The sequence below is a fragment of the Trachemys scripta genome, chromosome 5 (assembly GCF_013100865.1).
Source record: "Trachemys scripta elegans isolate TJP31775 chromosome 5, CAS_Tse_1.0, whole genome shotgun sequence".
In the NCBI taxonomy this organism is placed as follows: Eukaryota; Metazoa; Chordata; order Testudines; family Emydidae; genus Trachemys; species Trachemys scripta.
The window spans coordinates 104,675,041-104,690,630 of record NC_048302.1 but is presented as its reverse complement, the minus strand read 5'-3'; the positions used below and the strand labels follow the sequence as shown (position 1 = coordinate 104,690,630).

At 39.6% G+C, this 15,590-nt stretch overlaps 1 protein-coding gene across 3 annotated transcripts in view; it reads left to right on the top strand.

The window, feature by feature from the left end:
* The window catches only part of TBC1D19 (TBC1 domain family member 19), a 96,192-nt gene that overhangs the window by 56,065 nt on the left and 24,537 nt on the right, over window positions 1-15,590 (top strand). For 2 of the 3 annotated variants that reach the window (XM_034772246.1, XM_034772249.1), the window contains exon 12: window positions 6,263-6,337. The exons of the other annotated variant lie outside the window; for it this stretch is intronic. In XM_034772246.1, coding sequence (XP_034628137.1) covers window positions 6,263-6,337 — 75 coding nt within the window. The remainder of the gene's footprint in view (window positions 1-6,262; window positions 6,338-15,590) is intronic. 3 annotated transcript variants of the gene reach the window in all.

The window sequence follows — 15,590 nt, the reverse complement described above, 5'->3', positions numbered from 1 at the left end:
CATTAAATGGAAGTTTCACTTAAACTAGATTATTTTATTTTTACAGCTTTCTATAGCGTAGACTGTTTAGCTACCATGAAGGTTTCTTAGTGTCTATTCTACATTGTAATTTATTCAAAACTGAAGTTTGCTGTGCTTAATTAATAATACAAGCTGCCCTTCAAGTCCAGAGATAAAAAGCTAATAAATATTTTAATTAAAAGTAAACCATTAACATTCTGATCATGATGCAATATAATGCCATAAACAAAGCTTAAAACTCAAAATGGTCCTAAAAAACTCATGTCTGTTAAATTGGGGTGTAAATTGTGAAGCTCTTTTTTTCTCTCTTGCATAAAGAATATCTATCCTTTTTAGTAAAGGGGCTTAATGTAAGATTGTTCAGACTATGAAGTTAAATAGAAAATTTATTTTTAAATTATTACTTTTTAGCTATAGTTTTATAATATTTTAATAAAAATAATTGTAACACAACTCCCAAACAGGTGTGGGGGGAAAATCATGCCAGTTGGATAAAACAAGAAATATGAAGTCAAGAACTAGATAAGTGGTGTCTAACCTGTGGGCTGGAACCACTTGTGACCCTAAAGTGTGATTGTGTTCAGAAAAAAAAATTGTTTTTGATTGAGTTGAAAATGTGCTCTGTATGCATTGTAGCAAAGGATAACTTTCCCCAGAAGTCTATATTTAAATATAATTCCCAGTGTCTGAATAGTTTTTACCTATCTTTTCCTAATTGGATATTACATGGTCTCTGTATATTTTACAACTGGACTATTTATATGTTCTAAATTATCTAGTTCTTGTTCAGTAAATAATCTGTGGCTATATGTTTCTCTTTTATTGCTTTTGATTGGATTTCATTTTGTTTAAATGTCTGGCCATCCTTTGTGGATTAATATATGTAGTACATTATCTTCTTAAAATTATAAAATGGAAAAAGCTGACAACATTCCTTGAAGTACTATACACAGGGACCATAATATTTATATTTTACAAATTATTAAATTTCATATACAATTTTAAAAAATAGAACATGTTAACAGAATCATATTGTTCATCCTATTCTTTTTCCTTATTTGTATGTTACACAGAAATAGCTACAATGACCACCTACAAAATGTTGCTAGCTGTCATGACATTTGAATGCCAAGTCATTAATTTTATTCTTCCAACTATGGCATCTGTCTTCTTGACATGTTCCACATAAGCTCCATTTTTGGCTCTAAAATTGCCTCTAAAAGTTTCGCTTGGCTTGAGTCTGCTTTCACCTAGATTTCATTTTAAACTTGTTTGTGAAGACTTTACTTAATACTATGTTTCTGCATAATTTTTTTCTGAAGAGCTAAGTGATATGCTTAGTTATGGAAAAAGTGATTGTTGCCTTTCAGTATGCTGTCTCAAAAATGTTTTGCTGGTTCTTTGACCTCATGTCCCCTAGGACTGCTCTCTTGCAGCTTGTTCTTTATTGTGAAAGAAAACTGTCACAGCCCCTCTCTCTCCCCACTCTGCACAAAGCAGAAAAAAATTATTGTAGCCCACTGTTACGCAACGTATTTCTTTTAAATAATTAGGCCTTTAATAATATCTGCTTCCTTAGTTTCCTAAATGCTTGATTATGATTTTATTACATAGATTTGTAGAACACCCATTACAGTAGTAGCTGGACATACCTTGCATAGCTAAAGTTGAGTCATTAACATTCCCTGTAAAAGAGCAAAATACCATGTTCTCCTGCTGCCTTAGTTTTTAGTTAGAGAATTATATGGCCAGTTAGCAAAGTCCCCTGAAAAAGCCATGGTTAACAAATTAATGCATCTTGCAACTCTTTCACACTTAAGAATATTTCTGGTGCAGCAAATTTCAAAGATGTGGGGCTCATACTAGGATTGCCTCGCCTTAAGCTCTCATGAGCTGCATTCTTCAAACAGTGTGTACCATTGTTGAAGTTTTCCTTTTCACCTGCCTGACAAAAATACTCCAGAGTTTCATAACAGAGATGCAATACCATAAAATAATCTGGAGTGTAAACTCTTTGTGACAAGGACCTGTCTTTTAGTGTTTTCTGAGAAGCATATTTGTGAGTACCATGCAATAAAATAATGAATAATAATGTGTACCTGTTTAATATGGTAAAACCACACTCATTCACACTGATCAGGAAACCACATGTGATGTGTGCGTGGTTCTGAGCCTGTGTGTATATGAGATGTTGATGGTCCTCATTGGCCAGTCAAGGAACACGGTCCATCTACATTGATCCTGCCTGATAAAGTATGGTGATTGTGACAGGAGTGGAGCTGCTCTGTAAATTATTGGGTTTCCAGGTACCTGAAGTACAAATTAGTGAGGTTCTGCTGAATTGTCTAATTGTATTTCTGTTCTGGAGACAATCATTTATAATATAAGGCTACTTTTGAGGAAACACACTGCCCTCTAGTACAATTTTTAGATTCTTGGTTATGATGACAGCAGAAATGTTTAATTCTTTAGACATTCTTTGAACTTGGTAGATCAAAAGCTATGTGTAACACATTTAATTTGTTAAGAAAATGCGGTGGTCCCTAGCATCAGTGTTTTTAAGATAATGAAGTATGAAGATACTATGTTTCACGAAGTCATCAGAAAATACAGACTTATCTATTGGCTCTATTGCATTTCAAATAATTACATAGCATAGTTCTGATAAAGATTTCAGGACTTTCAGATGAGTTTCAGATACGCCAAAATTGCTATTTCTAAGTATAATTAAATACACATACTTAAAAGTGTTTTTATATATACATCGCTTTCCAATTTAGGAGCTCAAACTGCCATACAAACAATAATAAATTAAGCCTCACAGATCTGAGAGTGTTAAGTAAACATTATAATCCCCATTTTTTAAGTGGGGGAACTAAGGCTGAAAAGTTAAGTGACTTTCCCATGATTGCACAGTTGAGAAGAAAACTTGTCTCCCATTCATGTGCTGTAATCTCTGGACCAACTGCTGTGTTATGTTCATTATATTCATTATTACATATAACTGAGGAAGGATCAGTCTTTTGGTTAAAGCTCTAGACTAGAAGTCGGGAGTTCTGAGTTCAATTCCCATTTCTGCCACAGACTTCTTGTGTGACCTTGGGCAAGTTACTGAAACTTTCCATTCTCTATCTGTAAAACAGATCTAATACTTCCTGTTGTCCACTCTGTGCTGGTCTTGTCTATCTAGATTGCAAGCTCTTTGGAGTAGAGCCTGTCTCATTGTGCATAGCATGATGGAGCTCTCATTGCAATTAGGGCTGGTAGACATCTGCTAGTGCACAATCTTTTGACAACCACCTCAGATTGCTGTGGTAACACATTGTACAGACAGTACAATTCTATGAGAACTTGATTTTGTTTAAAGAAAAATTTTAACTTGAAATCAGCCTGAGTCCTTCTGCCTGTTTTAGTGGATTTTAATCACATTTCATATTTTAAATTTTTTTTTTCATTTTGCTTTGTGAAAGACCCACACAGACCAGAGAAATTGACTAACTAGCAAAAAGCCTAAGTCCTGCAAACAGTTATTCACGTGCTTAACTTTAAGTATGTGAATGGTCCCTCTGATTTTAAACAGGACTATTTTTGTGCTTAGCGCATGCATAAATATTTGTATATTGGAGCCTGTAACAGGGTGGCTTGCCCCTTTAAGAGCTAGAGGCCTGGGGCCAGCCAACTCTAGTTACTAAGGAAGCACATCTGAGCAGGAATCAGGTGATTCCCCTATAAAGAGTAGCAGAAAGCTGCAGAGAAGTGGGGATGCTCAGGGAAGCCAGAGTGGAATACAGAGGCTGTTATGAGTGAGTAGGCTCCAAGAGAGAGACCTGGGATTTGGGAATGAGTCTATAGACGGGAAAAGCCTAGGAGGATCCCTGATAAGAGGGTAAATTGATGGATTTGAAGAGACTGTATTTTGATCTGTTTTTGATTAAACCAGACCCCCAAGGAGGGGTAGAATTGGATGGAAAGAAAGCAGACTCCACGGGAGTAAAAAAGACTGCAACCAGGTAGGGCTGAGAATAGCTTGCCAAGGCAGGGAAGAGCTGCAAAGAACAGACGCATGGGAAGAAGAGAAGCCCCAGGACTGAGTTTTGCTTTTTGTCTTATGTCAATAAATTACATACTGAGAGAAGGGGCATAATTGAACAAAAAAGCACCTGCAGGAGGTCCGCCGGTCCCTGCGAGGGTGGCAGTCGGGCAGCCTTCGGCGGCATGCCTGCGGGAGGTCCGCTGGTCCCGCAGATTCGGCAGCGATTCGGTGGCGGGTACGCCGAAGCTGCGGGACCGGCGGACCTCCTGCAGGCGCGCCGCCAAAAGCTGCCTGCCTGCCGTGCTTGGGGCAGCAAAAAAAAGTTAGCGCCACCCTTGAGCGCAACAGAGGATGGCCCATTGGCAGAGTCTGTTTGCCTATACAAGGGGAAACAGTGAAACAGACAGCCTGCTTTCAAATGCACAAAATAAACTGAAAAGATAGCGATATTTTTTCTTAAATCCTTCTATTTTATGGTAAATGTATTTCATTGTTTGTAATAGCAGTAACAAAAAATTCAGACAGTGATTTTTAATTTGACTGTGTTTCTTAATTAGATTACAGTGTCTGCTTCAAAATAGTGGCTTTAAACATGAATAGTAAAACTTCTGTACAAAGCTTTTTTTTTTTTAAAAAAAAGCACAATTAGTACATATCCTGAATCATTTACATTTTGTGAACATTTTATGTCTGGTATCAGAGGGGTAGCCATGTTAGTCTGAATCTGTAAAAAGCATCTTGCATCTGAAGAAGTGAGGTTCTTACCCACGAAAGCTTATGCTCCCAGTACTTCTGTTAGTCTCAAAGGTGCCACAGGACCCTCTGTTGCATTTTATGTCTGAACTAGTTTAAAGGAAATATTTAACAAAATTCTGATTTATTACTTTTATTTGCCCTTTATTGGAAAGAAAAATGAAAATATATTTTCTCCTGAGCTATTTTCAGTTAACATGAAATGAACAGTGTTTTTCCTAGTTTCAGAATTTACTAGTTTTAACTGGTCCCTCCGTTTATGGAATTGATTTAATTTAAGCATAGTATTCTTCCCACCCTCATGTTAATACTCATATGAAAAGAATAACCACTATTTCCCACCACCTTCTTATTTTCTTGCATGCTACCCCTTGCAAATGTTTTCCCCAAACTTACTCGTAAGGCCACTACCCATTCACTCTTCAAGTCCCTCACTTAAAAGAACCACTTCTGCTGCAGCACTTACAAGAAATCAGCCAGTGAATATTGTCTAGGGCCTTTATCATTCAAGCTGTTTGACTGTGTCCTCTGGAGTCCCACTGAAGCTAGAAGGGTTCTATGGAAGGGAAGGAGCTGAGGGCAACTGGATTATTTAAAAATCCTTGTAAAACTGTGTAAAGCCATATTCACTTGGTGACATCATGGCAGAGGTAAGTTTTAAGGAGGGAATTAAAAGAGGAGAAAGTGGCTTTGTGGATTTTTGCAGGGAACTTCTCCCACTCATAGGGGGCAGCATGGGCAAAAGCAGACGAGTTCACCCCAGTATATTCTCCACAGACTTTAGGGAGTAACCGGGTGATTTAAGATGAACATGGAAAAGTCTGAACCTTTCTTCAATGTGATCTCTTTTTGACATTTATACTATTTAGACTGGCTTTTTGTGGGTTTAAATATTTGGATATTCATATTGTATCCAAATGCCCGACTTAGTTCTAATTGATATTAACATTACTAATATTAAACAAGATTTGATGGGGCCTATAAAAACAGAAGTGCATTAAAATAGAAGTTGTTGGAGAGAATAATCAGAACAGTTCTTTCAGAACTTTCAAGCAGGCAAGGCTTGGCTCTAGAGAGAGCAAAAGTTTGGAAGACTGAGATATTCCAATTTTGTCCAAACTCTTCCCTTCCCTTCATTCTCATTTTTTGTGTGTCCTCTAATGTACAACTAAACAATAATCTTGTATTATGTGGATCCTCATGCATTCCCCCAGTTTTTTTTAACTTGTTTTATGGAGGAAATTTAGAATGAACAATGGAATGTATCTCTTGACAGTTGGGGGAAGGATATTTCAAATGATATTTACGGGCATATGGATCTCTTTTTATAATTTTTCCTTCTTTTCAGTAATATGCCCTCCTATGTAACTATCAGCATTTATTTTACTTATATAAGTATAAATCGGGGGTTTATTTCAGACTGAAGAATGATTAATAATATATATTTCATTTTAGGACATTTTGTACTACGAACAGCTTAAGTCCAATGTGATTCAGCATGATCTTTTAGTGGACAGCCTGATCTACAAAGTGAGTAATTCATTAATTAGTGAGTATTTACTGATCAAAGCAATAACTCTGTATAAAGAAAACACAAATGTTCTGGTTATATGGAGCATGGGAATAAAGCGTGCTCATCTTTGAGTGTCCTCTACATATTCCCATTCGTGGGATGTGCTGGCTGCTGCAGACTGGATGGTGGAAACTTCTTGTAGCAGTGCTCTTTGGAGTCTTCACATCTCCCTTTTATCCCTCCCTCAATGTTTCTGAATGTGTGGTGCTCTGTGCTGCCTCATTTCCTTCCAGCTGCAGGAGCGGGAAGATATGAACCTCTCCGGATGCTTTGAATCCAGATCCTTCTCTCAATAAGATTTTAGTACCTTAGTCTAGTCTAGCTTTAGCGTTAGTATTAGTTAGTTAGTAGTCAGCTCTTTGATTCTGACTTCTGGTTCCATGGTGGATCCAAAGTTGAAATAACCGGATTTTAAGTGTGTGTGTGTGTGTGATATCATGTGGTCTCTCCAGTATCAGATGCTCGCACTAGATGTTTAGATGGCATGCCTGGATGAAGGCCACTCTTCTTCAAGATGCTCAAACTTCAGCACCTTTACCCTGTGAACACATAAGGAGTAGCAGAATAGGCTACAAGCTTTACTGTCACAAGAAGCACCGGCTGTGAAGCCTTTCTGCTCCAACTCTGCTAAAGAATCCAAGCTTAAAGATAGGAAACTGATATAATGCCTAGAACCTTCCAGACCTTGCAGTGCAAAAGACACTGGTCTCCGAGCTGGGCTCTGGGTCCAAGGCTATTGCATTATCGGTATATAGCTTTGAAGCGCTTAAAACTTCGATTGGTTGTGGCCTCTGACGTGAGAGCCAAGCCACAACAGATCCAATAAACCTTGGTTCCAAGAAAGACAATATCAAGGCTAAGCATGCGCCGAAGGCTGAGACAGAGCCACATGCTGGGGATTCCTCAGATACCTCTGAGCAAGATCAGAGCCTAACTGTTCTGAAGCCAGAGAGAACAAATGATCCAGAATGGAGAAAACCTCTCCCAACGGATCTCTCCTCAGTTCAGAGGGTTGCATCGGCTCTGAAAAAACCTCTGTAACTCTTGTTGCTAGTACATCTGGTTCCTATGGCTCAGGTGCACACAGAGCCGCAGTTGGAGTGTTTCCCAGATCTGAATGACAGTCATCTTTCTACACCAGATGAGAGGAAGAGAGAGGGATCTATCTTGGTATTCTTTGGCTGCTTCCCTAAGAGTCAGCCAGGTTCCCCTCCCCACCATTGTAATCCATTGTTTAGAATAGATGCTAGGATCAGTTATTTTGCCAATAGTGTGATTGTCAGATCTGAGATCAGATCCACAATCCGAAGAAGAATTGGATCACATTAGTGTTACTGATGTTCAACTGAGCTTTCAGTCACAAAAACCTGACTATACAACTAGATATGATCTGTGTGGATCATCTTGTCCTATGAGATATTGCCATAGTTGGGTTAATGGCTGGATTGGCAAGTGCCACCTTGCGCTGTGTGGCCATATTGCCCATTGCCTAGGCATCACAGAGACCTTCTTTAGCCTTACCAGCATAGGCACTCATCTCCGACTAGAGATAGGAAAAGGTTCAGACCTCGGATCCGAGACCTTTTTTTGTATCTACTTACAGAGAGCACTTTCCCACTATAGTGTTGGATGCTTTATCTGAAGAAGAGAAGCCTGTAATTCAAATGGAATATCAGCAGTTATAACCAGAGCTTGAGAATGATTCTTCTCCTGATGCGAATGTTGGTAATGCTGCAGTCTCTTCACCTTTGGAGGATTTGCAATTTAATTATCTCATGGGTAGAATGGTTACAATTTTAACGCTCCTGTCAGTTGTTTTAGAGGAGACTTCCCACCTAGTTTTTGATATTTTTGGTTCTAATTCAGAGTAAGGTGTGTCTCCAAGTTTTAGATATGACTATCCTGCCTGACCCCCTGGATACATACTTGGGAAGCTAGTACAAGCCACTGACCTTCCACCATAACCATGCTGTTATTTTTAGTGTGCTAGCTCTGGCAGAGCTAGCACATATCTGTCTACCTGTGCTGGAAAGCAGACTCCTAGCTGCTCGGTAGACATGCCGTATGTTCAGAGTGTTGTCTTTCCCGAAGGAAATTCTTTCATCTTTGTCATCGTGGATACTCTAAAAGAATGTTCTGAAGGGGGATCATTCAGTTTTCATAACTCCACCATTGACAGTCACTTTGGATGAGTCTAAGAGCAGATGGGCAGTGCACCTTCACGATCTGTTAATTCAGGACCATTGGAGTTATGGAGAAAAGAGATTTGTACGTTGTTGGAGAATACCAGAGTTTTTACTTTTTGTTTGGGTACAGCAAGTTAGATACTTTATTTTTTTAAGCAATTGCGTATAAGGGAGAGAGCTAAACAGGTTTCTTAACAGGTAAACAATTACAGCAAGCATTTATACCTTTTGTTACAGATAATAATGAGCAACAGCTGCATTTTGTTTATACCTAAGTTATTCTGATATTTGTTTTTCTTCCTTGTTTAGACTTTAGTTTACATACAATATTATTTACACATTATTTACACAAGGTTGCAACAACTTTTTACAGTTGTTTTTTTTTTACTTGCCTTACACAATTCTCGCTTTTACAAATTTTGCGTTATTAGAGTTACAGTTAGCCTGACTCTTGCTAACAAACTGTTATGCATTGCAATTTCCTTTTTTTCAGTTCTTTTTCTGCTTCCACAATCCCCTCTTTTGTACTACTAGTACAACAAACCTTTTTAAATTTTTATGTGCATTAAGTTTTGGAATTTAGATTTTACTTTAAATGCTTTAACCTTAGGGCTTTTGATTGGATGTAACGACAATGCATGATGAACATGGACATGAAAGGTATTACTATTATTACGTCCTTTGTAACAACAATAACATAATTCTAAGCTAACTAATAGCAACACAAGCAATAACATTTTCATAGCAATAATATGATGGGGTTGTTGTACAATTTTAGTTATAAAGCACAATACATTATACTTAGTACATAAAGTAAACACTTTGTAAGCTGTATGAAAGGCATACTTTTTAACTTGATATGTATTTTGAAGCATGTGAATTTGCCCTTGTGTTTTAGAGATTTTTTTGAACCTTTGGTAACAGTGAAAGCAAATTTTGAAATTGATTAGGCACTAAACTAGTTTAATTAAAGGGTATTTGGAACCTAAGGGTTACTTGCAAAATGTTATCTGCAGGCCAGTAAATAATATGATTGCCTGCAGTGGTAATGAAATTAAAATGTATGTTTTGCAATGTGGTGGCTTTAACATACTTTTTCAAGCTAATAATAGCTGTGTGTAAGTGTTCTGTTAGGGTAGTTTCTTGTTTTCTACCCTCCCAGCAAACTTAGTTATGAAGAGTAACAACTTCTCCTGGCTTCAGTTTATGGATACACTGAAGCTGTGGAGGTTCTAACAGCCAAAATGTTCATTAACTTTCTAACCCCATTTAAATGTCAGATGTAATTTCAGGAGCACTGACTAAAAATTGATTAGTTTTTAATGTTTTTTGTAGGCAGGAATTTCTGGACTTTGTTGTTTTAATGAACCAAGTTTTCCTTTTTTTTTTTTTTTTTTTTTTTTTTTTTGAGAAACAGTGTGGCTTATCATTCTACAGGGGAGAGGTTACTAGCACATTGCCCTGTAATGGTTTTGCTTTTTTTAGAAAAATCCAAAGGCACAGTAAGTCTGTCAGGGGACAAGGGAGAGGTTACTAGCACTTTACCTTGGGTTTCCCCCCCCCCCCCCCCCCGTTGTCCAGAAGGCACAGCAGAACTAGAAGGAGAAATAGACTTATTATTAGTTGGAGAGTTCTTCCGAGGTGGAGGGGTATTTTTAGAGTGAGAAGCATGAGTTCAGGTAGGCAGTCCTTGGCACTTTACAGCAATGTTGGTGGTTACAAGGCCTTGGAAAGGGCCTTTTCAGCATGGAGCCAAAGCAGTCTTTCATTGATGGACTTTACGTAGACTCAGTTTCCTGGTTTTAATGAATGGCAGGGCTGCTAGAGTCTTTGGGTAGCACTTTTTTTATCTGTGAGAAAAGAAACCTAACACATTTTATTAGTGCCTGGCAGTGTTTTGCAGATTTAGCAGCTGAAGTCTAAAAACCGGAGAGGGGTTTAGCATTCCTCTCTCCACCCCGGTTAACCGGGAAGGGTGTCAGGTGGATCTACCCCAGTCGTAGCAAGACTGGGCAATAGAGAAGTTGAAGAAAAGGGAAGAGTTGTGTACTTGATAACTAGAATTGAGCAATTAAAAGCATAGATCATAAACCAGGCAGTAACTCAAACCTACACCCAGGGCAAGTTGCAAGCCATGAAACAGAACTTCCAGGCAGAAAAGGAAGCACTTGCTAAGCAAGTACCGGTCCTTCAGGAACTTTTCAAAATTTATTATTTGTACTTAGCCTGGTCTGCGTTGATTCTTGACCTTGAACGCAGATTAACTTTCTCTTTATCTCTGGACCAAGCTGAATTTTAAATTAACCCATTCCTTTCCTTAATAGACAAATTGCTCCCATTGTGTGTCAGAGGCCTTTTGGTGATTAAAAGCTCCTCTGAGATGTATGATCTTATTTAGACTGAAGGTACCTTCTAGTGGGCATTGTTTTAGATGGATTTGCATGCGTGTAATGATTCCAATTCTCTAAATACTTGCAGATTTTAGGACCATAATGTACGTACATGAAATAAGATGGGGTACCCTTAGGGGGTGAGAGGGAATGCTTAGACTGTACCCCACCCATTTTTCAATTACAGACACAGGGAGGATGCCCTGTCCACGCTAGCGGCACATAAACTAAGGATCTTTCCCTACAGGATACTTTCACAGGAGACACTAACGAGAATGGCCACGACCCTTTTACACCTTCCTTTAGCAAAGAGCGTCGGCTAGTCTGGGTGAGACGGCACCGCTTACTCTCTTTGCATCCAGCCAGATGATCAGACTGTCAGTGGCTCACACAGAGAGGAAGGGGAGGGAAGATGGGTTTACACACTCCTAGACCCAGGTAGCTTTCTTGCCAGACGATGCCAGACTGAGTTAGCCCACCGTGGGTTGAATCTTCTAAAAGATCCTCTAGTTACCGGGCTTGCGTTAGAGTAGTTCTGGTCACGAGCCAAAAGATTTCGCAGAGTACTCTGGGTGTCTTCCGGTAACTTTTATTTGCACTGGTGTACACACACACACCCCAAGGCCTCTATTTCTAAATACCACGATGCATCTGTACCTTATGTCCGGACTTAATACACTATGAGGTGGTAACAACCCCTCTTGAGGCGGTAACAACTCCTCAGCACCGGTGCATACCTAATGCATTTCTCTTATGCATATGGGGGCGGCCAAAGTAACAGTTCCCCAGAACCGCATAAAACTACCTTATTGGGGACGGCAAAACAATTCCCCAGAACCGCTCTGCATCTGATCTTGCTGCACAGTTAATAAGTTCGGATGGCGTGAGCCCAACAGGGACTGACAGCCCCATGGACAGTTCTCCTCCGACACCCCAATAGAGATTTTAAAAGGTCTCCTACCTCTATTGTGGTGCCATGGAGTTCGAAGGGGAACGATCCATAGGAGCTGCCGGCGCCTCTGCGGGCGTTACCATCTCGGATGAGCCCCCAAATTGTCAGAGAATAACAGAGTTTTCACTTTTTGTTTGGGTACAGCAAGTTAGATACTTTATTTTCTCAAGCACTTGCGAAGAAGGAGAGAGCTAAACAGGTCTCTCAACAGGTAAACAATTACAGCAAGCATTTATACTTTTTGTTTCAGACAATAATGAGCAACAGCTGCATTTTGTTTATACATAGGTCATTCTGCTATCTTGTTTTCCTCACTTGTTTAGACTCTAGTTTACATACAATATTATTTACACATTATTTACACAAGGTCGCAACAACTTTTTACACAGTTCTTTTTTACTTGCCTTATACAATTCTCGCTTTTACAAATTTCGCGTTATTAGGGTTACAGTTAGCCTGACTCTTGCTAATAGACTGTTACGCATTGCAATTTCCTTTTTGTCAGTTCTTTTTCTGCTTCCACAGTGTAAACTGGAGATGAGTGCTATCTGTCTAGCTGTCAAATTTTTTCTGTCTCACATCCAGAACAAAGTAGTGCAAGATAACAGCAATGAGAAGGGAGGAGCTCACTCATCTGAGCTGTGTGAAGAGGCAATCTAGCTATGGTCCTGCTGTATCCACTACAACGTCTACCCAATTGCCCTGAACTTAGGGGGCAAGTACAGCAACATAATAGATCAGTACTGTGAGGCAGTTGCATGAATGTTCTGTTAAGGATTCAGTAATTCAGGACATATTCATTCTCTGGTGGTTTCTGGAAGTAGATCTCTCTGTCACGAGACAGAATATAAAATACCCTTGTTTCTGCTCAGAATGGACACATTGGATGCTTTCCTTCTGAATTGGAGGATGGGCCTGTTATTTGCTTCCTCCTTTTCCTCTTATACAGTGGGTCATAAAGATAAAGCACAATGAGGCCAGAGTAATTCTAATAACTTCCACCTCGCTGGGACAATGGTGGTATAAGGACTTTCTTCACTTCTCTGAGGGGGTTTACAACCTTCTGCCAGTGATGGCAGCAAAAGCTGTTTTCACAAGTGGACATGGAGGTTCATCTCCCAGGCTCTTTCTCTACATCTAACTGCCAGGGGTTATAGGACTTTAATGGATCTAGAAAAAAATCTTGCATGTTAGAAGGTTATTTCCAGGAAGCAATCACCCAGAAAGTGTGGAGTTTAGGTGGTATAAATTCATGACCTGACAAGTGTATAGATTCTGTGTGGGCACCAATTTAGTATATTAATATTTACTGCATGTAAAGTCTCTAGACCTCTTTCAGAGTACACGTAACAGCAATAGCAGCACATCATGTACTATAGATGCACATGACACAGTTAAAATATTTATGAAAGTGTCAGTTAATATGTACCCACCAGTGAAAGACTCAAATCCATCATAGGAAATTAATTTGGTCTTCACCCAGCTTATGAATTCTACTTTTGAACATAAGGTGGATGGTTCCTTATTTAATTTGTTTATTTAAGCAGCTTTTATAATAGCCTTTACATCAGCAAGGTGAGTGAGTGAGTTGCATGCTCTTATGGCTGACCTGACCATTCAGTGTTTTTCAAAAGATAAAATTGCCCTTAAACCTCATCCTAGAATCCTTTCAAAAGTGGTGTCTGGATTTCATATCAATCAGTTAATTGCTGGTTGCCTTTCCAAGCTCTCATGCTTATAAAAAAGAATCTACACTACATATTTATGGTAGCTGTGTTAGTCTGTATCAGAAAAAAGAATGAATAGTACTTGTGGCACCTTAGAGACTAACAAATTTATGCAACAAAGCCCATTGCCAACTCTGTCCACAGATCTATTCAAGGGACACCATCATAGGACCTAATCACATCAGTCACACCATCAGAGGCTCGTTCATGTGCACATCTACCAATGTGATATATGCCATCATGTGCCAGCAATGCCCCTCTGTCATGTACATTGGCTAAACCGGACAGTCTCTATGCAAAAGAATAAATGGACACATCAGACATCAGGAATTGTAACATTAAAAAAACCAGTCGGAGAACACTTCAACCTCCCTGGTCACTTAGTTACAGACCTAAAAGTTGCAATTCTTCAACAAAAAAAACTTCAGAAACAGACTCCAGTGAGAAACTGCAGAACTGGAATTAATTTGCAAACTGGACACCATTAAATTAGGCTTGAATAAAGATTGGGAATGGATGGGTCATTACACAAAGTAAAAACTATTTCCCCATGCTAATTTTTCCCCTACTGTTACTCACACCTTCTTGTCAAATGTTTGAAATGGGCCATCCTGATTATCACTACACGAGTTTTTTTTCTCCTGCTGATAATAGCCCACCTTAATTGATTAGTCTCGTTAGAGTTGGTATGGCAACACCCACTTTTTCATGTTCTCTGTGTATATATATCTTCCTATTGTATTTTCCACTGCATGCATCCGATGAAGTGGGTTTTAGCCCACAAAAGCTCATGCCCAAATAAATTTGTTCGTCTCTAAGGTGCCACAAGTACTCCTTGTTCATTTTTTCTTAGAGCTTCAAAAGTTTCCTAAAATTTTTATTTCTTATCCTGACAACTATAAGGGTCATGCTATTATCTAGGTGTTAGAAAGCATATAGGACAGGGATATACAGTTGCATTAGATCCTCCTTCTGCAGAAGTTAGGACATTAGCATGGGGTGTCTGGGCCCTTTTAAGCGATGTCAGGACCGGTCTGCCTGTGTTGGACTTCGTAAAGGAAAATGAGCCCATGTCAGCCACAAATCAGCAGCTAAGTGCCCAGGTTAATAGGTTAATTAGCTAACAAACACCTGGATCTGATAAATAGCTACCTATGCTCAGTTGGAGGAGGGTGCTGCTAGGAGGCTTGTAAGGGAGAGGTGCTCCCAGGGAACACAGCAATAGAATCCTCAGGAAAAGGAATTTATGGAGGGACTTCCTAGATAGTTGCAGAAGGCCCAGCCTGTGAGGAGCTGCATGCTGCCAGGTGAGGATCTATATTCAACACAAAATCCCTGCAGAGGCCTTATAGATTCATAGATTCTAGGACTGGAAGGGACCTCGAGAGGTCATCGAGTCCAGTCCCCTGCCCTCATGGCAGGACCAAATACTGTCTAGACCATCCCTGATAGTCATTTATCTAACCTACTCTTAAACATCTCCAGAGATGGAGATTCCACAACCTCCCTAGGCAATTTATTCCAGTGTTTAACCACCCTGACAGTAAGGAACTTTTTCCTAATGTCCAGCCAAAACCTCCCTTGCTGCAGTGTAAGCCCATTGCTTCTTGTTCTATCCTTAGAGGCTAAGGTGAACAAGTTTTCTCCCTCCTCCTTATGACTCCCTTAGTTACAGGGAAGGCATCATCGAGAGTGCCTTGCGGGTAATGAGCTTGGCCATGGGATTGCTAGACTCATGTGGGACTAATAAACTCAGATGTAGTTTGCCTCCCTGCTAAGAAGCTTGGGTGAAAGTCTTTCTTGTGTGTCTGCTGAACTTTCTGTTAATAAATCCAGACCCTCAGAAGGTGTGCGGGGACAGGGGTGTGTGGAGGTGCTATTTGATACAACCCAATCTGGGAAATTAAGACAGGGTGCACCTGCACTGCTGCGTCTGGACACAAGGGGCCACACAG